This window comes from Podarcis muralis, chromosome 17 (assembly GCF_964188315.1).
Source record: "Podarcis muralis chromosome 17, rPodMur119.hap1.1, whole genome shotgun sequence".
In the NCBI taxonomy this organism is placed as follows: Eukaryota; Metazoa; Chordata; class Lepidosauria; order Squamata; family Lacertidae; genus Podarcis; species Podarcis muralis.
The window spans coordinates 728,464-752,179 of record NC_135671.1 but is presented as its reverse complement, the minus strand read 5'-3'; the positions used below and the strand labels follow the sequence as shown (position 1 = coordinate 752,179).

The 23,716-nt window shown below is 44.1% G+C and overlaps 1 protein-coding gene across 5 annotated transcripts in view; it reads right to left on the bottom strand.

Moving 5' to 3' along the window:
- Positions 1-441: 441 nt before the first annotated feature.
- Positions 442-23,716, bottom strand: part of STXBP5L (syntaxin binding protein 5L) — a 66,209-nt gene continuing 42,934 nt past the window's right edge. For 2 of the 5 annotated variants that reach the window (XM_028711474.2, XM_028711479.2), the window contains exons 17-26: positions 22,670-22,795; positions 21,245-21,396; positions 17,989-18,060; positions 12,472-12,540; positions 11,904-12,074; positions 10,661-10,900; positions 8,164-8,524; positions 5,814-5,979; positions 5,534-5,645; positions 3,588-4,000 (exon numbers count right to left, since the gene is read on the bottom strand). In XM_028711474.2, coding sequence (XP_028567307.2) covers positions 3,687-4,000; positions 5,534-5,645; positions 5,814-5,979; positions 8,164-8,524; positions 10,661-10,900; positions 11,904-12,074; positions 12,472-12,540; positions 17,989-18,060; positions 21,245-21,396; positions 22,670-22,795 — 1,783 coding nt within the window. In that variant the 3' untranslated portion in view covers positions 3,588-3,686. Of the gene's footprint in view, positions 1,082-3,587; positions 4,001-5,533; positions 5,646-5,813; positions 5,980-8,163; positions 8,525-10,660; positions 10,901-11,903; positions 12,075-12,471; positions 12,541-17,988; positions 18,061-21,244; positions 21,397-22,669; positions 22,796-23,716 lie in introns of those variants that run through there. The other 3 variants (XM_028711475.2, XM_028711477.2, XM_028711476.2) reach the window with 3 other exon arrangements.

Genomic DNA, 23,716 nt, shown 5'->3' with positions numbered 1-23,716 from the left:
CCTGACCGGGACGCCAGTCAATGATCGCCTAGCCGCTCTAGAACATTGCTGAGACAACTTGGATGTCTGGCTTCTACTGCCCATAGAATCAGAGTTGGGATCCTGAGGGTCATCTAGTCCAACCCCCTGAAATGCTGGAACCTGGTCCTGAATCCTCCCCTCAGACTCCCTCCAAGGCACCTTCTGGTTTCCCCTTCATTGGGTCATCAGTCTCCCCCAGTGTTTGACATGCTCACAGATCACAGGGGTTGATTTCTTGGCCTAAACTGCTTCATTGCTCTATTTCCCAACACTAGCAGTGAAAAGGAAAGCAGCTCGTATTTCTACAATCCTGCTGCGATTTCCAACCGCCAGCAAAGCTGCTCCTTTCTCACATGATGTCCTCTTGGCCTTTGACTAACATCGACTGCTGCATAAATAAAGCACCATCATTTGGCCACGGAAGTTTAATCTTACTTTATTTTTCTACTAATGAAATGCACAAGTGTTTTCAAACTAAGATTGTCTACAGAAAAGGAATGTCAAATGAGAGGAATGCAGAGCATTGTCTGTCGAGAGCAACATGCTTGAGATGTACTGACTTCTTTGCTTTAAAAAGAAAGTGTTGCTGCTTATTTCGTTTGTGGAACTTAGAAGGAAATCCCTTTTCCTCAATCACAGCATGCTTTGCTTTTGCGCCTTTTGTTGTATGAGAAGTCAATTAGTCATGCAAAGTTTTAAGTTTAAATGCATTAACAATCTATTTTGTACAGGACATTTTCAACTATCCACAGGCCTCCCCACAGTTCAAACCTAATTCCAGTGAAATCATTACCTGTTAAAGATGATTGTTCTGGTGGGAGGAAGAGACTCAGTGTAGACTTGATTACAAAGACCCACCACTTGTGGGTCCCTCAAAAAGTTCTCGCGTGATCCTCTAGTGTGAAAGGGATTCCAAAGAGCTGCTTCTGCCCAGTGACTGGATTTTTAGAATAAGGCCTCAAGGTCCTTTGACTCCTGTTCTCAGTTCACAGAAGTCTTGCTTCTTCATGGTTAAAAGTCAAAACTGGTACCATTTTTTGTCCTTGTATTTCAACATTACCTACAGGAGTGAAAAAGCAATATTATTCGAGAGACACAAATGAAGAAGTCACAGTTCAACACTGATTCCCAATATTTTGTAGCAGAGGACACCTCTTCTGGGGACACGGGTGGCGCTGTGGGTTAAACCACAGAGCCTAGGACTTGCCGATCAGAAGGTCGCGGTTCGAATCCCCGCGACGGGGTAACAGGGTGAGCTCCCATTGCTTGGTCCCAGCTCCTGCCAACCTAGCAGTTCGAAAGCACGTCAAAGTGCAAGTAGATAAATACTGTATTTTTCGCCCTATAGGACGCACTTTTTCCCCTGAAGGGGAAATGTGTGTGCTTCCTATGGGGCGAATGCAGGCTTTTGCTGAAGCCTGGAGAGCGAGAGGGGTCGGGAGTTCCCGCCGGGCTCCCAAGGCTTGCGGATAGCAGCCTGCATCCCGAAGCCTGGGGCGCACTGCATAGCGCGCCCCGGGCTTCGTGCAGATATCGGGCAGCCCCACAAGCTGGGGGACAGCAGGGAGGTGCAGCGCTGCCATCCCGCTGTTCCCTGACCTGGTTTGGAGGCTGGCGCTGGGAGAAGCGCGCTTCTCCCCACCGCCAGCCCCACAAGCTCGGGGGACAGATATCCGCAAGCCTGGGGAGACCAGCGCGACTTCCCGCCGGGGTCCCTAGGCTTGCGGATAGCAGCCTGTTCTGGGGGCCGGGGTCAGAGGAAGCTCGGGCACCCCCCGCCCCAGGGGGGAAAATAATTCCCCCCCCTTATTTCCCCCCCAAAAAACTAGGTGCGTCCTATGGGGCAAAAAATACGGTAGGTATCGCTCCGGCGGCAAGGTAAACGGCGTTTCTGTGCGCTGCTCTGGTTCACCAGAAGCGGCTTAGTCATGCTGGAAGCTGTACGCCGGCTCCCTTGGCCAATAAAGCGAGATGAGCGCCGCAACCCCAGAGGCGTCCGCGACTGGACCTCATGGTCAGGGGTCCCTTTACCTTTTTACACCTCTTCCGCCCACAAGTGGTGTTAACATTCGGTAGCTGAAAATGAATTGAGGCAAGCCAAGTGACTTGGCTCCATCTACCCCACTGATGCCTAGATGAGAAGTCTCGTGTCATCAAATTCTCCTCAGTATTGATCCAGAGCAGATTCCAATGTATCGTTAGCAGAGAAAAAACTTAAACACATTTCAGGATTCCCCAAAAATAGGCCAGAGGCAATTAATATTTCACCCAGCAGAGCTTTACAGCTCCTGAAGGCAAATGAGCCTAATGGTCACAAATCCAATACAATGAGGATTGGCACTGTCCATAAGAAATCCAGTTGCAGCAGACTCACTGTCTTTTTCGCTCCATAAGACGCACCGGACCATTAGACGCACCTAGATTTTAGAAGGGGAATGCAAGGGAAAAAAATATTCTTTAAAGGGAGCGCTGAACAGAGCCTGTATGCACCCCAGGCTCTGCTCAGCACTCCCTTTCACGAGCCGCGTGGAGCATGTGTGCAGCGCTTGCAGGCTTTTCACCAGGAGAGAGAAAAGCCCCCAAGAGCCGCACACATGCTCCACGCGGCTCGTGAAAGGGAGTGCAGCTCTTGGGGGCTTTTCCGGGAGGTGGGGGAAGCGACTGAGGGGCTGCCCTCTATCCCTTCCCACACCTCCCACAAAAGCCCGCAAGAGCCGCACACCCTTTAAAGAGCGCACGGCTCCTGCGGGCTTTTCTACGAGGCAGGGGAATCCCCCTACCTCCCGCAGAAGCCGCGCACCCTTTAAAGAGCGCACAGCTTTTGCGCGCTTTACAACGAAGAGGGAGAAGGGACTGATGTGACCAGTCAGGCCCGTCTCCCTCCTGGGGAAAACCCGCAAGAGCTGCGCGGAGCATGTGTGCGGCTCTTGGGGGCTTTTCCTGCCTGCCTCTCACCTGCATTCGCTCCATAAGACGCGCACACATTTCCCCTTGCTTTTTAGGAGGGAAAAAGTGCGTCTTATGGAGTGAAAAATACAGTAACTTAAACTTACAATAGCGTATAAGAAATCTAAACCTTAACACTAAGCATACTGTGCACGGAACACCACACCAGAAGGAAAAGAGACAGAGAAACCCAGGCTCCTTCTGGCCCTACTTTTATAGTCAGCACAATATTGACAAAAAGAGATAAGAGAACCAGTTTAAGCCAGCTGTACTCAGCTTCTCAAGGGACGCGGGTGGCGCTGTGGTTAAAAGCCTCAGCGCCTAGGGCTTGCCGATCGCATGGTCGGCGGTTCGAATCCCCACGGTGGGGTGCGCTCCCATCGTTCGGTCCCAGCGCCTGCCAACCTAGCAGTTCGAAAGCACCCCCGGGTGCAAGTAGATAAATAGGGACCGCTTACCAGCGGGAAGGTAAACGGCGTTTCCGTGTGCTGCGCTGGCTCGCCAGATGCAGCTTGTCACGCTGGCCACGTGACCCGGAAGTGTCTCCGGACAGCGCTGGCTCCCGGCCTATAGAGTGAGATGGGCGCACAACCCTAGAGTCTGTCAAGACTGGCCCGTATGGGCAGGGGTACCTTTACCTTTACTCAGCTTCTCGGAAGGAATAACCCAAACATCATGAAGTTTCTTTCACACAGAGAAGCTTCCAGAACCCTCTTGAATTAATCAGAACAGGAAAGATCTCTGCACATCAGATCCATAATGTCTGCGCCAAGAAATGCAACCTGACGCCTCATTCGAGGACCACCACTCACCTCATGTGCATGTTTGGAGAAAGCTTCCGCACTGGCCATCATTCTCGCCGTCCTTTCATCCAGTTCCCCCAGTTTCTGCCCCCTCTCATCCAGAGCAATGCGCGCCCGAGCCAGCTCTCCGATGGCGCTGCCCGCGGCTCCTTTCACCCCTTCGACGCCACCCGATCCGGGGATGTGCTGAGCAAGACTGCGAGATGCTTTTCCTGCCGTAGCCTCGCCAACTACAAAGAGAATTCCGAACGGAATCAGAGGGTTTTCTTTCTATACTATATTTCCCCCCCTTTGTTGATGCTATTTTGTAAAAAAAAAAGGGGGGGTGGGGTGGCGTTAGTGACATCATGCCGGGTCATAAGGAAAGGGTTAAATGAGTGAAGTGATTGGCCAGTGGGAACCCAAGGGGAGGAGTTAGAGTTAGCGCTGGAGTTGTTGGGGAGTCAGTCGGGTGTTAGAGAAGGGAGAGTGAGGATACGTCTGTGGGTTGGGATAGTTTGATGTGAGGGAGTGAGAGAATCTGTTGAGAGGAGTCAGATAGGCAGTTGGGATAATCAGTTAGAGGTAAATAGGAAGGTCCAGGCCGGTAAGGAAACTAAGATTAAGAAACTGACAAGAAAAATGATCTGAAACTTGTTAAGGCTTATAAAATAAACTCATTTATTTGGTTTAATGTTAACAACTGTCTGGACTCTGTGTGTACCCGAGAGAAACAGGTTGGTGGCAGAGGGGAAGCAATCACAGTGGTGGCACAGGGATCAATAGACCGTCAAACGTCCGGGGACCATGTGTGATCGCCACGGGGGGGGAGAAGATTTCCCTTCCACATATCTATTCAATACAGCCAACATGTTATTTCATGCCCTCTTGCTGAAATGCTGTACTGACAGTTCCACAGCCTGGGCCCGTCATGCAAAAGCAGCTCCATCTTCTGAAGGGATAATTATTCCATTTTATTAATCAGTTATTGTGGCGTTTGCCTCCTAGGTGGGTCATAAGGAAAGGGTTAAAATGAGTGTGATGTGATTGGCCAGTGGAAACTGATAGGAGGAGTTAGGGTTAGAGGGAGAGTTGTGTGAAAGTCAGTTGAGAGTTGGGAGTTGGAGAAGGAGGAGGGACACAGCTCTGTCTCCCCAGAGGCTCACTTCCCTTCTCCCCACACTTAGGGGAAAAATTTCACACAAGAGAAAGGTAGCAAGAATCTTTGGAGAAAGTCTTACCTGTTAGATCAACTTGTGAACAGTGACAAGGGATGCTATTTCCCCTTCCTATCTATGCAGAACCCTGGCACACTAACACACACCAACTTGTGAAAGGTCTGTTTTAAATTAGTGGTGTCAAACACAGTACAGTGGCACCTTGGTTCTCAAACTTAATCCGTTCTGGGAGTCTGTTCGACTCCCGAAACCATTCAGAAACCAAGGCGCAACATCTGATTTGCTGCAGGAGCTTCCTGCACTCAAGCGGAAGCCACGTTCGGCTTCCGAAAAACGTTTGCAAACTGGAACACTTACTTCCAGGTTTGTGGCATTCGGGAGCCAATTCAAGTACCAAGGGACCACTCTATCACCCAAATTATCTATTTGAATAATCTTTCCCATTTTGTTGCCCGGGACAGCAGCACATCCAAAAAGGTGTGTCGGCATGGCTGCCAATTTCATGTTCTTCCATTCTGCAGGCAAATGCCTCCTTCGCTATTAGCTCTCTTTGGCTTTTTTCTCCGTTTTGTATTTGATGCGAGTGAGAGGGGGGAGATCACTTACAGAGCTCTTCTCTGTCGAGTGTGCCTCCGGTTCCACCAAACAGCCCCTTCAGAAAGCCTCTGTACTGAGCCTCCGGAGTTTCCACCGGAATGAACAACTCCCCAAGCATGTCCTGGGCAAAAACAAATCCATTTTAGGCAAAACAACAGACCAGAAGGCAGGTACTTTCACCATACTACACTCTGGAACAGAATGGGATGTCTTCCCCTCCTCTCATTTCTTTCTTGGCCCATTTCCTGACACTTCCAATCACAGCGTTTGACGAGGTTTCCAGACTCACCTGCAGATTGTCAAACATCTCCTGACTGTAGTTCAATCTCTGGACTTCTGTGGGAGAACTAAGATACAACGCTTGTCCTTCGTTGGTAAAACGAAAGGTCCGTGCAATCCTCATGTCTGTTACGGGCAAATAATGAACATCTAGCAATGGGCGGAGGCTGGGTAAACTGGAAAGAAACAAGCAGACGTTATACATTGGAATAGAAAATACAGTATTCCCCGCAGTCCAGATTCTCAACTTTGCCATCAAAGCAGCTGTAATCCTATGCGTATTTGATGGAGGCAGTGAGAGATTTTACTTTCTTGGGCTCCATGATCACTGCAGATGGTGACAGCAGCCACGAAATTAAAAGACGCCTGCTCCGTGGGAGAAGGACAATGACAGGCCTAGATAGCATCTCAAAAAGCAGAGACATCACCTTGCCAACAAAGGTCCGTATAGTAAAAGCTATGGTTTCCCCAGTAGTGATGTATGGAAGTGAGAGCTGGACCATCAAGAAGGCTGATCGCTGAAGAATGGATGCTTTTGAATTATGGTGCTGGAGGAGACTCTGGAGAGTCCCATGGACTGCAAGAAGACCAAACCTGTCCATTCTTAAGGAAATAAGCCCTGAGTGCTCACTGGAAGGACAGAACGTGAAGCTGAGGCTCCAGTACTTTGGCCACCTCATGAGAAGAGAAGACTCCCTGGAAAAGACCCTGATGTTGGGAAAGATGGAGGGCACAAGGAGAAGGGGACGACAGAGGACGAGATGGTTGGATAGTGTTCTTGAAGCTACAAACGCGAGTTTGACCAAACTGCGGGAGGCAGTGGAAGACAGACTAAATAACAACAAGTCCCACTGAACACAGTGCCACTTGCTCCTGTATAGGATTAGGTTGTAAATCAACCAATGGTCAGGTTCATTCAGGTGCTACAGTAGCTCCAGGTTAAATTTCATCTTATGATAAACATTTTGCATAAAGCATATCCAGCAAAGCTGCTACCTGTGCAAATTATCTAACTGCCTCCAAAATACTATTAATATTCTGCTGGGAGCCGCCCAGAGTGGCTGGGGAAACCTAGCCAGATGAATAATAAATTGTTATTGTTATTGTTATTACTTCTGCCCCTACCCTGAGATTAGAGGATGGGAATGTGAGGTACAGGTGCATATCAGCAACACGATGACACTTCCCCCCAAACCTCTAGATTATCTTTCTCAGAAGTTCTACTAAGATATTAAAAGGCATGTTTTAAATAGAATGGAAGGTAAGACAGAACCTGGGTTAGAACAACAGTGACTTCCAGCACTGCTCCTCTAGGAATGAGTGGAACTACTGCAAAAAAAAAAATCTTATTTAGAAAAGTCTACCCAGAAGCTTACAAAATTGAGGTCATTTCAATCTGTTTTAATATTTTAAACTTCTGTATGTTTTAAATTATGGTTGTAATTTTTTCTATTATATTTTTGTAAACTGCTTTGATGTTTTTGTAGAATCGATGGAGTGTATAAATATAAACAAACAAACAAATCACAGTGTTCCCTTAATTGGCAATTCTGACAGGCCACAATGTTGAGCATGCGAATGGTAGCTGACCAAGCAAGTGAGACAAAGAAGCTGAGAAGCATCCATCACAGCATGACTAGATACTGCCCTTGCAATGAGCCCTTTTGATTCTACTCTAAAGAGGCATCATCCGAGTTGGAGCAGATGCCAGTGATTTTATCACCAAAGTGTTTAGTAAACTGGGTGTTAGTAGACTACCAAGTGTATCACCGACTCAAAATTGTAGGCCAGAATTGTAGTCCTTCAAAAGCATTTGGAAGACTTCTGCAGGCCAACAAGCTAAAACAAAAGCAAAGAAGAAAGACTTTTTCATCACTATCAGTGTCACAAGGTAGGCCTGAAAGTGAGCTCTCTCTAATCGCTGTGTTATTGGACTTGCTTCATATCTTCCATCGCTTGCATTTCAGCCATCTTCCTACTGCCCTCAAATTGGTAAAGAACCAAGAGGAATGGGAGAGAGTGCTTGGATGCAATCCTGTCTAATTGCCCAGACCATTTCCCCATTCCAGGGGTTTGCAACACACCAGACCAGACCAGACATGTCAGCAGTAAATTCCCCCCAGAAACATCCTGAGAGGTTGTTAACTTGAATAAACAAAGAAACTTAATATATATATATCTACAGAGTGTTATCCATATTCATATATGTGGAATAGGAGAAGGATTAGGATTTTCCTTGGAATCCTGTTTCAGAGGTTCCTTTGATAAGCAAATACACATCACCCCTAACTGTGCTTGCCATCTTCCCCTTCCCTTCGATAGGGAATAGCTCATAATATTCACTTAATAATTTTAAATACCTCAGTATCATGATATGCCCATGGGCAGAGAAGCATGCCAAGCAAGCATTGTTACACATGGTCACCACATCCGCTCGCAAGAGAAAGGAGGTGTCTGTGATATTGTGAACATAGAGGCAGATCTGGGAAGGCAGTGAAAAAACTTTGGCTTGTTTCTCTGAGCAGACAACAGCAAACTGGTGGTCTCCCATGTCCTGGGATGAACACGGAGAATGCATGACGAGTTTTCTTTTTCTTGTTCTTTCGCTTTCGTCGGTGCTGTTGGGATCTCTCCATGTTTCATAGGGTGGGTGTATTAGGGTCCCTGAGCAGCTCAAGCAACCAAACGTTAACACTGCTCCCTTCAGTGACAGAACGGTCCCTAGGAAACATAATTCAAATTGATTGATTAACTTCCCCAAATTTGCTATAAAGCTGCCAACACACATGAACCAACTTTATACAGTCATTTCTTGAGTATATTTGCATCTTCCTCTTCTGCTGCCTCGTGACATTGACAAATGATTAGACTTTAGAAGAGCCATGCTGGTTTATAAATCTCTAAAACCTGAGGGAGTCAACTCTGGGAAGTCACATGCCAACCTGCTGGCAGCACTCAAGAGATTATGCTGGTCAGAAAATCTCCTATCACCTCTTTGAATTATCTGAATAGTTCCCCCCATGCCATTAACTTCTCATGTGCAACTGGAGCGGAAGGGAGGAGCACAGTCTTGGCGTCATGTTTCCTGGAACGAGCAAAATAGGAATTTAGCTCCCGCTACCTCCAAATATGACAAAGCGAGAGTCTTTTTTCCTTCCAAAAATTGGAAGCTATTCTTAATGTTGTAAGAAAAAGCCAGGGGTTTCTTTCAGTTGGAACTTACTGGCACTCAGTTCTGGCACCTCTCCGGTGAGCGCCATTGCAATTGTAAGGGACAAGGGAGGTGTTCATGGAGAATTCTGGCACCTATTTTTCTAGAAAAAATAGCGCTGTAGCCAAAAATAGCCAATCAGCAAACTCGCAGCTAGTAATAGTCAGAAGATGGAGCTGGTTACTGCAGTTGCTACTTCCAAAGGAATTAATAGTTTTATTTGTTTTTAAACCTTTTTTCTTCAATTTTACACTTGAATTCAAACATTAATCATAATCATCAGCATTTAGGATTCCCTGAATCCACCCCGCCATGATCAAACTTTTTCTACTGCATCATATATTTTCTCTATATTCTTAAGAGAATCCATTTTCTCCTTAGTTTTTAATCACTGCAAGCGTTACTCAAATCCTGCCAAAGTTTTTAGTTGTTTACAAAGTAAATTGTATCCCTCCCCCCATTCCTTATTAAAGTTTCTTATCTTCCTGGTTCCTGATTTTCCCAGTCATTTTTGCCATTTTGGCGTAGCCCATCATCTTCATCAACCATTCATCTCTGGTCGGGCAAAGGAAGTAATAGTTAATCTGTTGCTGTTGGCATCCATCTGTCTCAAGAGACAATAGAGTGTGCCTCCAGGGGTGAAGTCAAACCGCTGCATTTGTAAGCACCCAAGTGACCTTTCTGGGGCACAAGGCTGGGCAGTGTATATGGAGGACCTGCGCTGCCCAGATGACAAGACCCCCCACTTGACCTCACTGATGTGTTCCAAAGGAAAGCACAGCAATAAATTCGGCACCAGCTTGGCTGCAGGAGTTGACGGAAGGAGGCGTACAAGACACCATCCAACTGTCTTAGGAACTCCCCTCCAGATTTGTGCAGGGTTAGCCTTGGCACTGTGGGTTAAACCACAGAGCCTAGGACTTGCCGATCAGAAGGCTGGTGGTTCGAATCCCCACGACGGGGTGAGCTCCCGTTGCTCGGTCCTTGCTCCTGCCAACCTAGCAGTTTGAAAGCACGTCAAAGTGCAAGTAGATCAATAGGTACCGCTCTGGCGGGAAGGTAAACGGCGTTTCCGTGCGCTGCTCTGGTTCGCCTGAAGCGGCTTAGACATGCTGGCCACATGACCCGCAAGCTGTACGCCGGCTCCCTCGGCCGATAAAGCGAGATGAGTGCCGCAACCCCAGAGTCGGTCATGACTGGACTCATGGTCAGGGATCTCCTTTACCTCCTTCACCTAGCATTTTCTTCTCCTGAAGATATCCCGCAAGGCAGAAGAAGTTTAAAGTCTAGTTTATAATAAACAAAAATAATCTGAAGTAACATTTGCTTTATAAGAGAGCTTGCTCCTCACTGATTTGCATGGGCTGTACCACTTCGGGCTGCAAGGCGGGGTGTAACAATAATCCTTCTCTCCACAAAACAACTCCTTGGACACAGAAAACTACCATGTCAGGAAGTAAGGATTTGGTACAGCTCAGAGGTAGGGTTAGCACTTCCGTGAGAACTAAGCCTAAATCGTAAGATTTCTGACCACATTGCCCCTCCACAGCACCAAAGGGAGACAAATCCTGAGTTTAACAAGTTATTGTGCTTAGTGGCCTATTTTTACATATTTCCAAGAAAGCCAGGAGATCAAGATTTCTTACCGCTTGGAGAAACGACGACAGGCTCTGTCTGCCTCAGTTCATCCGCAGTGGGCAGGTTAAGGGATAACGTCAAGACCATACCGAGGCCTGTACCAACCCAAAGGCAAGGAGACACGGTGGTGTCATTTTTCCGTGAAAACGACTCTGTGAAATACAATGCTGTAATTGCTTCTTTAGATTCTTTGTCTATACTGGAGACGCTGGAGCTTCGAGAATGGCTGATGGAGTTCTCTCTGGTTTCTGCCGAAAGAGAGGAACACAAATGAACACACCTTCTACCGAGAAGAGGCCACGGGGTCCATCTGGTCTATTACTGCCTTCACCGTTTAGCAGCAGCTCTCCAAGGTATCAAAGCTGCTACCTGAGACTGTGTAATTGGAGATGCATTTGAAGGAGGCAACACGAGAACGGGGTCTTTTCTGCAGTGGCCCCATTTGTGGAATGCTTTCCCCGAGGAGGCTCACCTGGCACCTTCGTTATACATCTTTAGGCACCAGGTGAAAATGTTCCTCTTCAGCCAGGCTTTTGGCTGATTAACAGTTGGTGTCTTTTTAAATGCATCAGGGGGATTCTTGGTTTGTTTTGTTCTTGTTTTTATTATGTATTTTGTGGTTTTATTCTGCATTTTTACGCTGTGGACTGCCCTGAGATCTTCAGATGAAGGGTAGTTAGATAGTTAGTTAGTTAGTTAGTTAGTTAGTTAGTTAGTTACGTTCTAAGCCTACGCATCTAAGCTACAGGTGGTCTTTACTGAGCATATAAAACAGCAGTGTTCCAGAAAAGACATCCAAGCCTGTTTGTCTTCATAATCTCACAAACCGATTACTTACAATAATCCCAAAAGAGAGAGTGCTTATTAGAAACTCTAGAAGGCTAAGCTTGTGTGCCAAATTCTTTAAATATCTAAGAATAATAACCCCTTAAAAACCACATTAAAATACAAAAACGACTCATAGTTGCCAGGGGTCTTTCAATGCATTCACCAACCCCAGTTTGTGCTTTCAAAGCCCTCCCAGAGTTTTTCTTTTTTACTTGTCACGTTATGGAGCCTCCACGTTCATTGGCCACCTTTGTGTGATGTCACACATGCACATACCTCTGAAGAATTACCCATTTAATAATTATCGACAGACAGCAGTATAAATGCTACTGCCACAAAAAGTGAAGTGAAATACCACATAGATCCAATTCTAAATTTTAAAAAGGTGAAAACTGCAGCTCCCAAATGCATATGCCTACTGACCTTCTGTTGTGACTGGCAAAGAAATCTCCATGCAAGCAGCAGATTGCACTTTCCTAAATGGAGGCTTTCCAGAACCACGGCGGTTTATTTTTGAAACATCCGCACTAGACATCCTTTTTCCAGAGCTGCAGCTTTGGGAAGTTGGACTTGTACAGTGTCCGTTTATGTGATCTGCAGTGACATTAAAAAATAAAATAAGAAGTCATTACAGATTTTTTAATTGTTATATTAGTTGCTGTTAATCCTCTATGCTGTGAGTCACTTTGGGCACAAATTTGGGATTAAATAAAACAAATAAATATAAGCGAATATAAAATAACCTGAAAAATAAAATAAACATGATTGAGCAAGTTATTTCATACCTTTCCAAAGCACCTTGTAGTTTGCAGGATTCTCTCTCTGTGTGTATAAAATCATATTGTAGCTATAATAATATTGCTATTCCTATTACAAATATATTTCCCAGTGAACATAATATATAATATTTCAACAGTGGAGATGTGCTACATCTCACAAGCGAGAAACAGAGTGACCATCACAAACTGCTGACATACCAGAGCACATTTACCTGAGGTTGTGGGAGACTTGCATCTCTCCAGCTCCAGTGACACTGGACCATCTGATAGCTCAGTAAGACCTGGGGGGAAACGCAATGAAAATATGATATAATCAATTATCCAGGGACAGTAAGGGTGGGAAGAAGCTTGGAAACAGGGTTTTTTGCCCACAAATACCTTGTTCAACAAGGAACATTTTTAGTGGGGTGGCATGGTGAAAAAAATATATATCAAAGGGATTGGTTCACATATCCCGCCCCCCCCCCCCAAAAGCATACAAATATAATAGAGACCTGGCCACATGCTTTACACACTCCAATATGAAATAAAAAAATCAAGCCACATGGAGCCAATATTAAACTCTACATAATCATGTATGTATCCAAGAGGCATAACTGGTTGATGTGTCCATTTGATTTCCATATTTGGTGGGAAATAGATGCTCACTACATCCCTAAACTGCCATTACAGAAGCTTTTTCATCCCAAGGATTCCTTGCCAGATCCTGAAATCCCAATATACTCAGTTATGCCACTTGATGAAGCTGTGAAACATTAACACACAGTTCACTGACCACTGCAAACGAAAGGAAAGACCACATAGAATATCACACTGACACTGCTTATCCTATTCTATGAACCAGTAATTTCAGTCCTCGTGCTGTTACACAGTTTAGAACTGGTGAAGAAATAAAACACACCTCCTTATTCTGGTCAGATTAAACCTGTGCTTCCTCACAGTCAGCTTGCTAATACTACACTGAAACAAATAACCTGGCTGCAGCTGGACCAAGTTGCTTGGGCATGGGTTACAAATTAGATATCATGGAATTGTTGAGTTGGAAGGGATCCTGAGGATCTTCTAGTCCACCCCCCTGCAGTGCAGAAATATGCAGCTGCCCCATACAGGGATCAGACCTTTGACCAGCGTTGTTCCAGGCGCATGTTGCGACAGGGAATTTCATTGAAACGCCCGGTTTCCGAGCTCTGGGTGCAAGATTTCGGATTAAAACTGCAGAGTGGAAGGAAAGGAGGACCTTTTCCTGCCTCCCTACTTCCAGCTACTCTCTGAAGACCGGAGAAGAGACCCTCCTAAGAATATTATGGGGGTGGGCAGGGGAAGCACTAGACCATGTGAAAAGTGAACATAATATTTTAGCTGCAGCTCATTCATTTTCAGCTTTGTATTCTTGTTATATAAAAAAAGTGCACCTAGACATTCTGTTGTTGCGCCCATAACCTAGGTTTAAGGTGCCATTTAGCTCCTGGCTTTCATATCTTGGTTTCTAACACTTCCTGTGACACCTTGGTGTTATTAGCACCACACTCTATCCAACTGAGCTATCCAAAATTGAAATGGCTTTCTAGATGTTTGAGATGTGGATGAAAGTGGATGGAGTTAAACTCTCATGAAAGCAAAGCTCTCAGTTTCTGAAAATGCAGCCTTACTTCTCACAGCACATCATTCATGTCAAATCCGACATTCCCGTGAATGTCAGCTGGGCACTTTACAGACTTCAAGAAGGCATTCTCTACATGTCACCCATCACTTCCCCTGATCTCATGAGGAAAATGCCACAATAAGTCCAAAAGCATCACCTAGAGGTGATGGTGATCCATGCTTCCAAACACCTTTCACTCCACTCAGCAGCACGGACTTCATGACTCTGAAAGTCACGATCTAGCAAAACGTTTCCAGCAAGCAAGGCAAATTGATTGCTCAGACAACAAAACTGCATTTTTCTGCTACAGCCCCCTAGAGAGGTTAGCTGTCTGAGAACCTGAGGATTGGTTGCATAATGATAGAGTTTGAAGGGATACATGGACTGCACCTCTCTTGGCGAGAATCCGTAATGCCATGAACCATTGCCATCTGCAAACAGTTGAAATAGAAGTTCAGACACCTTCTAATTCTGTGAACTAAATCGTAAAGCCTGCATTCCACCTTCCCTGGTATGTGGGAACTGGTGTATTAAAAGGAATCTGCACATACCTGGGGGAAAATCTTCAATTTCCTATTCTTCAATTTCCTATTTCCTCTTGGTATAATGAAAGGAGAGGAATTCTGCAGCTGTGCCTAGTACAAATTAAGCTCTGTTTCAATCCCCTCAGACATTTAAGTCTTTATTGCTAATTTTAGCTGTTTGAAAACTAGACGTGGTTACTAACTCTGCACATCCTCTCTCTTTTAACCATGCTTCTTAGGAACTTTCAAAATCTCCTAACTGTTGAAAACGAAGGCTATGGGATTCATGCATTCCTAAATGTTATTTATTTACACGATGGCTAGATAAATTATTCAGTGAGGAGTCCCATAAATTAAATGACTAAATGATGTGCTCTTTTCTCCAGAAGCTATTACCCTTATTCATCTCCACCATTTGTTACCGATATGATCCCTGTCATGGGATTAGGCATCAGGCAAAATTAATTAGCTGCAGGTGTACAAAATTAAATATAAGGAGAGTGGGCATGAAGCCAGCCAGCAATTCACCAGATAGCCATTGGAGAGAAGGGAATAACTTGAGCCACTTTTGGAATATTTGAGTCACGGGCAAAACACACAGTCCATTAAAGTTAACAAGACCATTAATTCTTGGCGGTGTGCTCCTGTCCTATGGATCCCTGGTAATAAGGGCAGAAAGACTATTTTTACAGTTACATTTGATACTCTTAAACGAAACCCTCGAGTCTTTTGATATGGGATAGAGAGATCAGTCCTAAATAAATGTGGTTAAAAGACAAGAGCAGGAGCTATAGGATTTGACTCTTGGACAAGAGCCCCATGCCACCAGCCTGGAGGTACCCAGTCTGTAAGCCAGCTCTCCCCTGATTTTGGCAGCTAAGGAAAAGTAGAGATTTCTACAGCCATTTCATGAAGAAGTTACTTTCAATAGTAACTTATTTTCTGCATATAATTTTACAGAAGCTGTTATAAAGGAGCTATCAGCACTATCATCATAATCAGTAGTTAGGTTAAAATCCTAAGCATCCTTACGACCGAGTAAGGCCCACTAAACACGTGCAACAGACTTCTGAGTAAACATGAACATTATGTCAGAGCTAAACAACTAAGTTAAACTGCTTTTCATGTAGCTGAGTGGTAATTGCAGCTACCTTCTGAAAGGACGCTCCTACAAAAGGAGATTAGTTACTTTTGTTGGCATTGAACCACCACTTACGGTAACTACTAACAATAGTAATTAATTTCACCCATGGGGGGAATATTTAAACAAACAGCTATTACCATACAGAAACACTGTATAAATTTCAACAGAAACACCAAAATAGTCATTTCAAAGAATGTAAGCATGCCTGCAATTACTAGTAGACACTGTGACAATTATGCTAGGATCTTCCTCAGTGTGTAGCAATTCTTTTTTATATATATCCTAGTTTGGATACCTGATACTATTCTTTTAAAAAAAAATGATTTGATTCATGTTTTTGATGAATTCCATATCAATAAAACATAAACTAAAACAGTGCTAACAAAAAGGGATCTCTAAAGTAAATATAAAAGTAAAGTGCCTCTCATATCTTTCAGCAAGGATGTATGCTTCCACGTAAGATATGCAGAGAGAATAATTTTAGAAGCAAAAACTAAATATCCCTAAATAACTCTAGTACAATATTTCTACAGATTAATACTTTCATTAGAAGAAATGGCTTTTGAGTGTATATATTTAAAGTTTCAAGAATTTCTGGCAAGCCCCGAGAGATTTGATCTCATGCAGAAGGCTACAACCGAGAATTCACGTTCAAACTAATCCATTCCGACGAGTCAAGAGACGAGCTAGACAAGACACCAGTCACAAGACAGCAGGGGCTCACCTGACCTCCAGCCACCCATTGTTGCTGCCTGTCAGGATGAAGACGGGGGGAGGGGGTACAAGATGGCAGCAAGGCTGGTGTGGTGAAAGAGTGCTCTTAAGTGAATGCCAAGGTGTGTGGGTTTTTTTAATAGTATGTATGCGGGACTCCCCAATTTTCACTGGGACTGCAGTGCACAGCGAAGGAACATTCAACAATTTCCTGCCATGCTGCAGTCCTTCCCCATCCCCCAAAAGCCCCCCATTAGCCAGAAAAATGCTCCTACGGTGACAACTTTGTCCTGATGAGAGAGGATGTGATATTGACACAATGGCTTGCAAACAGTGCTGTACAAGCGCAGCTTCTCTTTGTATTGATTTGAAGAAGAAGGTGGTACATGTGCCCAAAATGTGGTACATCTGCGCAAAGTACTAACCTCTCAACTTCCGTTCAAATGCATATCATTTTTTTAAATATATAAACACAGATTTTAACGCACAAAGAGCATTATGCTTCTCTTCAGTTGCCAAAAGTACTGAAGACAGATTCGTACTTCATGCAGAAACGAATTTGATTGCTGTGTGTTCTGTACTGTGGCAGGTTACCCCATTTACATGCAACAGCAAACTAGGGTTTGCCACTAATTTGGAAGAAGGGAAAGAAAAACAGAGCGGGGGTGGGGGGGGCGACAAACATGCACACATATTTAAACATCCATTTACGTATGTCTTGCAACCCTCGTTGAGCCAGGGTTTCTGAGACATATGTTCACACACACATGCATATTACAGAAATATTGAAAATGGTTCCACACTTTATGCAGCAACACACAAAGGACACTTGCAAATGCCCAGCCTAAAGAGGCAGTCTACGCAGGCTCTCGCAAGTGCCCAGTCTCCACAGCTTTTGTCACCATCCACGAAAACCTCAATAGAAAATCCATTGCTCTTCTAGCAATTTTCTTTGGGTGAAGCACTATGAGGTGGGTTTTTTTGCAACCAAATGTGCAAATTTCATGAAGTAAATAAATGAATGAGAATTAAAACCATTTCTGCTAAATTTCATCACCATTTCAACTAGAATCATCATCAGATCTAGAGATGGTACAGTTACAAAAACTACTACAGTGGGACCTTGGTTCTCAAACGCCTTGGTACTCATACAACTTGGAACCCAAACACTACAAACCCAGAAGTAAGTGTTCCGGTTTGAGAACTTTTTAAAGAAACCGAACGTGCTCTGTTTTGAGTGTTACGCTTCCGATTTGAGTGTTACATTTCGGTTTTGAGTGTTACGCTGAGGTCTGTCTGTTTTTGCTATTTATTTTGCGTTTTTGTGACTGTGTGGAACCCAGTTCAGCTACTGATTGATCGATTGTGTGACTGAAGTACATCCTTTATTGCTTTCATTTTATGGATCAATGGTCTTGTTAAATAGTAAAATTCATGTTAATTTGCTGTTTTAGGGGTTGTTTTTAAAAGTCTGGAATGGATTAATCCATTTTGCATTACTTTCTATGGGAAAGCGCACCTTGGTTTTGGAACAGACTTCCAGAACGGATTAAGTTTGAGAACCAAGGTACCACTGTATAACAAGGCATGTTTCACGCGTCCTCCAAAAAGGAGGAAATGGCATGCATGTTGGATGGAAACACATCTGAGTCAGTCAGACACCGACACCTGACAAAGCACTTGTCCTATTCTTTGGAGAACTTACTCTGATAAGAAGTACGGATCCGTTTCGTTAAATCAGGATAAAAGTTAGACAGGCCACGCATGCAAAAGTTGTCTTGGGAACATGCCAGAATATCAGCAGCAGCAGCAGCAGGCAGAGGAAAGAGTGGGGGAAAAACAGTCCAAAGTGAAAGGAAATGATAAGAGCATCTACATAAGCCCAGGGGAAGGAGCCTTCACACCTGTCTTCACAGGCCCCTCGGAGTCAGAAGACACACCAAATAAATTAATTTAAGAACTGAAAAATGTGGGATGGATACTGGAGAGCCAGTAAAAGAGAGTGCAAGTATGTAATGTTTTTTTTAAAAAAAGCCATTTCTGAAAGGCTTAGAGAGTTTTGCTGTTCCAAAATTCATTTCATCCTTTTTTCCCAGTAGCTCAATTGCTGCTCTAAAGTTTCACCAGGTAGGATGTAGTAGAAACTGTCCAGTGGAGTTTGCTGACTATGTAGGATGTAAGTGCCAAAAAGAAACAAACAAGCAAAACTACTACATCTGACTTCACCTGGGAGATTAAAGGTTGTTTCATTTATTCTTGGATTCTCCTTTGCACCTTGGTCAGCCCACCTGTCTGTTATGCCAAGTTTGCATCCTTGTGCCACTGAAAACTGATCCTGAGGACCAAGCATGACGCACAATATCCATAACTGATCACTCAGCTTTCTTGCTAGCTTTGTAAGCAGTCATGGATTTGCACCAGGGTTGTGATACTTGTGCAGGGTTAAACCCTTTGTGCCACACCATTTTCCCAATGGAAATGAGCCCCTGAAGCTGTCACTAGCCTTTGTGGGAGGGTAGGAGGAGGAAGACAGAAAATAATTGCTGCACCGTGGCTTATTTCAAGTGAGCAATTTCCAGCAAGGAAATGACTTGGGGAGTGGGGATTAAACCTCTCCTTCCTCAGCTTCAGGAGACAAATCCAGATTCTGCTCCACCCCCAGCTGCTTTTAAGGTTCAAATAGGTGACAGGAAGATTTAAACATGGATTGCCATCATCATGTGTGTTTGTTCTTAGCTTATAGCATATTTATGAAGAGAAATAGTATTTGGAGAACAGACTTAAGGTGTCCTCTGAACTTCCTACCAATTGAAAAACCAATCTGCTCCCAATTAGGTCAGTGAGAAAATGCTTACTGACCAATGGAAAAACAGAAAGGATGTGCTTTAGTCATTAGGCAACTCCTAAAGTATGTGGATAGTCCTCTTGGAGCACAAGACAAAGATGGGGGAGCAGTTAAATTCAGTTACATTCGAAGATGAATCAAACCCACTTTCCCGAACAATATGAGAACCAAAACACCACCATCCTTCAAAATTCACACTTCTCCATAATTTGTAACCCAATTCTCCAACCAAACAAGATTTACAAAACTGAATATATTAGGGGAAAATGTGCATAAGAATGAACACTCTGTTGAACATAACAAAAAATTGGGGATGTTGACTTATCTCCATACTCTCCACATGTTTGTGCAAAATAATGTATGGATGTGTTTTGGCTGCATGAGTATGTATGCTGATGGGCCGCCTACTTCTGCCTCATCCCATCCACCAATGGGTATGTGTTTACCTGCGAAGCTGTTGGGTCCCTTGTGTTTGTCCTATTCAGCAGTATAACTATTTAAAAACCTTGCTGCTAGACTACAAGCAGTGGAGGCTTTCAACCAAATCATAGCTTGAGTCCTACCTTGAAAGAAATATTTATTATGTAGTTGTCTAAAACAAATTAATTTTCATTTTTCAAAGCATCCAAAATACAATATTCTCTCCCTGTCAGCAACTATCCTGTAAGCTTTGCTGAAGAGTGGATTTCAAACAAGATAAAACACAAGTAAACAAACACCTGATTCAAAAGAGTAAGCTCTATGCACAGCTTCAGAAAACTCTACATAGTGTGATGCTATATCTGAAATTTGTGATCTTCATACTGCTGCACTTAGGTACCGATGATTAGATGTTCAGAGTTTGTTTCATTTGCCTCAACTAATGTTTTAAAAGATAATATAGGCAGAATGCAAATTAAACACTTCTTAGCTTTCTGAAGGATTTAACAAGGGGAGGAATCAAAATGCTAACCAAGCGCACAGCATAGCTTAGCATGAAAGTTGTCTGTTCTGAACTTCTTAATCATAGAATTGTAGAGTTGGAAGGGACCCTGAGGGTGAGCTAGTTCAAACCCTTGCAATGAGGGAGTCTCAACTAAAGCATCTATGACAGACTGCCACCCAACCTCAGCTTAATAAACTTGAATGAAGAAGAGTCCACCAGCTTTTGAGGAAGTCAGTTCCACTGTTGAACACCTCTTACCACCAGAAAGTTCTTCCTGATGTTTAGTCAGAATCTCCTTTCTTGTAACTTGAATCCATTGGCTCGGATCCTACCCTCCAGAGAAAACAAGCTTGCTCCATCTTCTACAAGACAGCCCTTTAGGTATTTGAAGATGGCTATCTTCTCTCAGCCTGATCTTCTCCAAGCTAAAAATACCCTCAACTGTTCTTCGTAAGTCTTGATTTTCAGACCTTTTATCATCTTGGTCATCCTTCAAGATCACCCAGAAATGTCAATTGGTTCAGAACACAGTGGCCAGATTACTAGGTAAAGGTAAAGGGACCCCTGACCATTAGGTCCAGTCATGACCAACTCTGGGGTTGCAGCGCTCATCTTGTTTTATTGGCCGAGGGAGCCGGCGTTTGTCCGCAGACAGCTTCCGGGTCATGTGGCCAGCATGACTAAGCCGATTACTAGCTGGGATTTTATTTATATCTCGTGTAGCCCCTGCTTTAAAACCAGCTGCACTGGTTGCCATTTTGTTTCTGGGTCCAATTTAAGATGCTCATGTTAACATTTAAAGCTCTAAATGGCTTAGGCTGCATCCTTCTTTACAGATCGTCTCAGGTGTTAAGATTGGCAGAGAGGGCCTTCTTCACAGCTCCACTGCCCTCAGAAACTTGGGTGGGGTGTGGCAGCCCAGGAGAAGGTGTTCTTTAAAAAATAATAATATTCATGTCATGTTTTAGATTGTTGTAACCCACTACACAACCTAAGGGTGAAGGGTGGGTAAAATAAAATAATAGTAATAATAATAATAATAATAATAATAATAATATCAGTACATGACAAGCAGTCTGTCCGGTGCTTTTCATGTCGTTATGAGCTTTCTCTCAACTAGCACACATGCATTTTTAACCCATTCCAAAAACTGCAGGCAACAAGAAAAAATGCTGTCCAAGTTCTTCCTACCTGCAGTAAACTGCTTGCTTCTGCGCGGAGAACGAGGCTGGCGTTGATAAGGATCACTTGACCCATAGAGCTCAAGACTCCCCATGCTCAGCAGTGTGGTCTTCTGCATAAAATCCACAACAGCCAAACCATTGCAGTTTCCAAAGGCAACTCTGTGGAAAGAAACATTCTTCAAGGACACTGTGCTTTGGTATTATCTGCTTCAAGCAATGATCCAGCCACAGTTAAAGGAAGAAGTTGGGTTATGCATGACTCTTCATTCCATTTACACCCATCCCCAACCAAATGCTTCTTGCGATGTGGAAATACCACTCCAACTCTCATCCAATTGACGCTGAAACATGTCTGTTCACCCTGATGATGCACTTCATACATACAATCCACAGCTTGTCATGAGCCTGGATTCCAGTTTCCCAGCTCAGGGGACTGAGGCCATGGAGCTGCAGAATGGGAGATGGGATTGTTCTCAGAACCATCCTTGGACGTCCTGAATGCACTGGAAGCTCCAGCACAAGAGAAGCTCATCTCTCCCACCTCACGAGGCTGCATTGTCCTTAGGGGTGAAAATTCCACAGATCTCGGCTTCCAAAGTGGACTCAGCTGATTTAATCCAGGCAGTTCATGACCCAGATCAAATCATGTCGACTTTAGCCTGCTTTAGGGTGCTCTAGTGCTGCCTCTGATAGATTTTTTAAAGAAAAATATTCTCCTTTTATAACACTCCAGAGGAAGTCATCTGGCCACTTACAGCCTGCTGTGGCTAACATGCGGGTCTTCTTGCCACCACACAAACCACACACTCTCTGGGAGCAATGGGGCTTGATTGTTGGAAGAACAGCAGCAGGCACCACTCAGTTAGTAACCAAACCAAGGATATTTCTGTAGATAGTTAGGACTCAGAAACACTTATGCTTGCCGTGTGCCCAGAAGGCATGTGTCTGAGCAGTTTTGCCATTCTCCTGCTGCTCCCCCCCCCCCCCGGAAAAACAAGCTCTTTAGCACCAAAGGACACGCTGCAGTGCAAAGTAGTGCAAGCAACACTGGCAGAAACATGATCTCCTGAAGAAAATTAAAATATATTGGGTTAACTTATGTTATGTACTAAGCTTGGATCCTAGAACAATAGGCAAGTAAGATCCTAGAATGCAACAACTGATTGGCTTGCAGGAGAAGACCAATCAGGCTCCAGGAGGAAGTTAATCAGCCTATTAGGCTGGTAGGATCCTAGAATGCAACAACTGATTGGCCTGCAGGAAAAGACCAATCAGGCTTCAGGAGGGAAGCAGAATCAGCCAATCAGACGGGACGCATTGTGTAAATAATGTATATAAAAGCCTGAGGTTTGGGGGCAATCAAATCACTGTTTTACAAGCTGCAATAAAGAGCATGAAATCACTACAGGACTCTGAGTATATTTCAACTTACAAGCCGTATGCTGAGTTTGCTGCTAGGCTGGTTATCTGTTGGGGAGAGTCGCCATCAGCGCACACCAACTGAATAACAAGGACCGCTTGGTAACCAGGAGGCATCCTCACAGCACGAGTCTTAACACTAAGAGCAAAAGGACAAACTGTGAACAGAATGACCAAGCTAGACCAGAAGACAGAATTGTAAAAACTACCTGGAGAGAACTTCCCTCTACTCTCATTTAGGGTTGGCAAACATCCGGAATGTCCTGGACATATCTGGAATACAGCAGTGGCCAGACAGAAATAGGCGAAATGTCTGGGAAAATCTGGATGTATGGCAACCCAAGTTGGCAGTGTATTTTTTGCCGATTTTCCTCAGAAACGTCCAATTTCTTTGCAATTTTCCTCCAAAAAAAGATAGAGAAAGCTCAACAAATTTTCTGTCTGGATTTTCACTCTTTGAACTATGGCAACCCTGCTTTCATTGGTTGTTCTTGTTATTATTATGATTTGGTTTCTTACCCTCCCTTCAGCATGAGGTTGCACCTATTTATAAATATAGTAATTTAGGAAAAACTAAAAGAGATTTCAATCAACAGACTAGGGTGGGTCATAAAATACATATCTAGTGTATCAAAGGCAAAGAGGTGTGTCTTCAGCATGTAAAGAAAACTATGCAATGTGGGTGCCAAGCGGGCCTCTGTGGAGAGGGAATTCAGTGCTGCCTTTTCATCCTTCCTCTTCTATGCCTACAGAACTGTAGAGTTGGAAGGGATCACAAGGGTCATCTAGTCCAACCCACTGCAACAAAGGAATCTTTTCCCCAACAGGGGGCTCAAACTCGCAACCCCGAATTTAAGTCTCATGTTCTACCAACTGAGCTACCCACCTAGTAAACATCTATAGTTTTCAGAAGAGACTGTGATTTAGGGCAGAATATCTGAAATAATCTATAAGGCTATAAGAATTTTTTCTCTCAAAGGTTTTCTCTCAAAAAACAAAACAAAAAACCTCTGCTGTACCTAATGTATGGAAGCCTGAAGATAAACTGACTCAGGAGGTC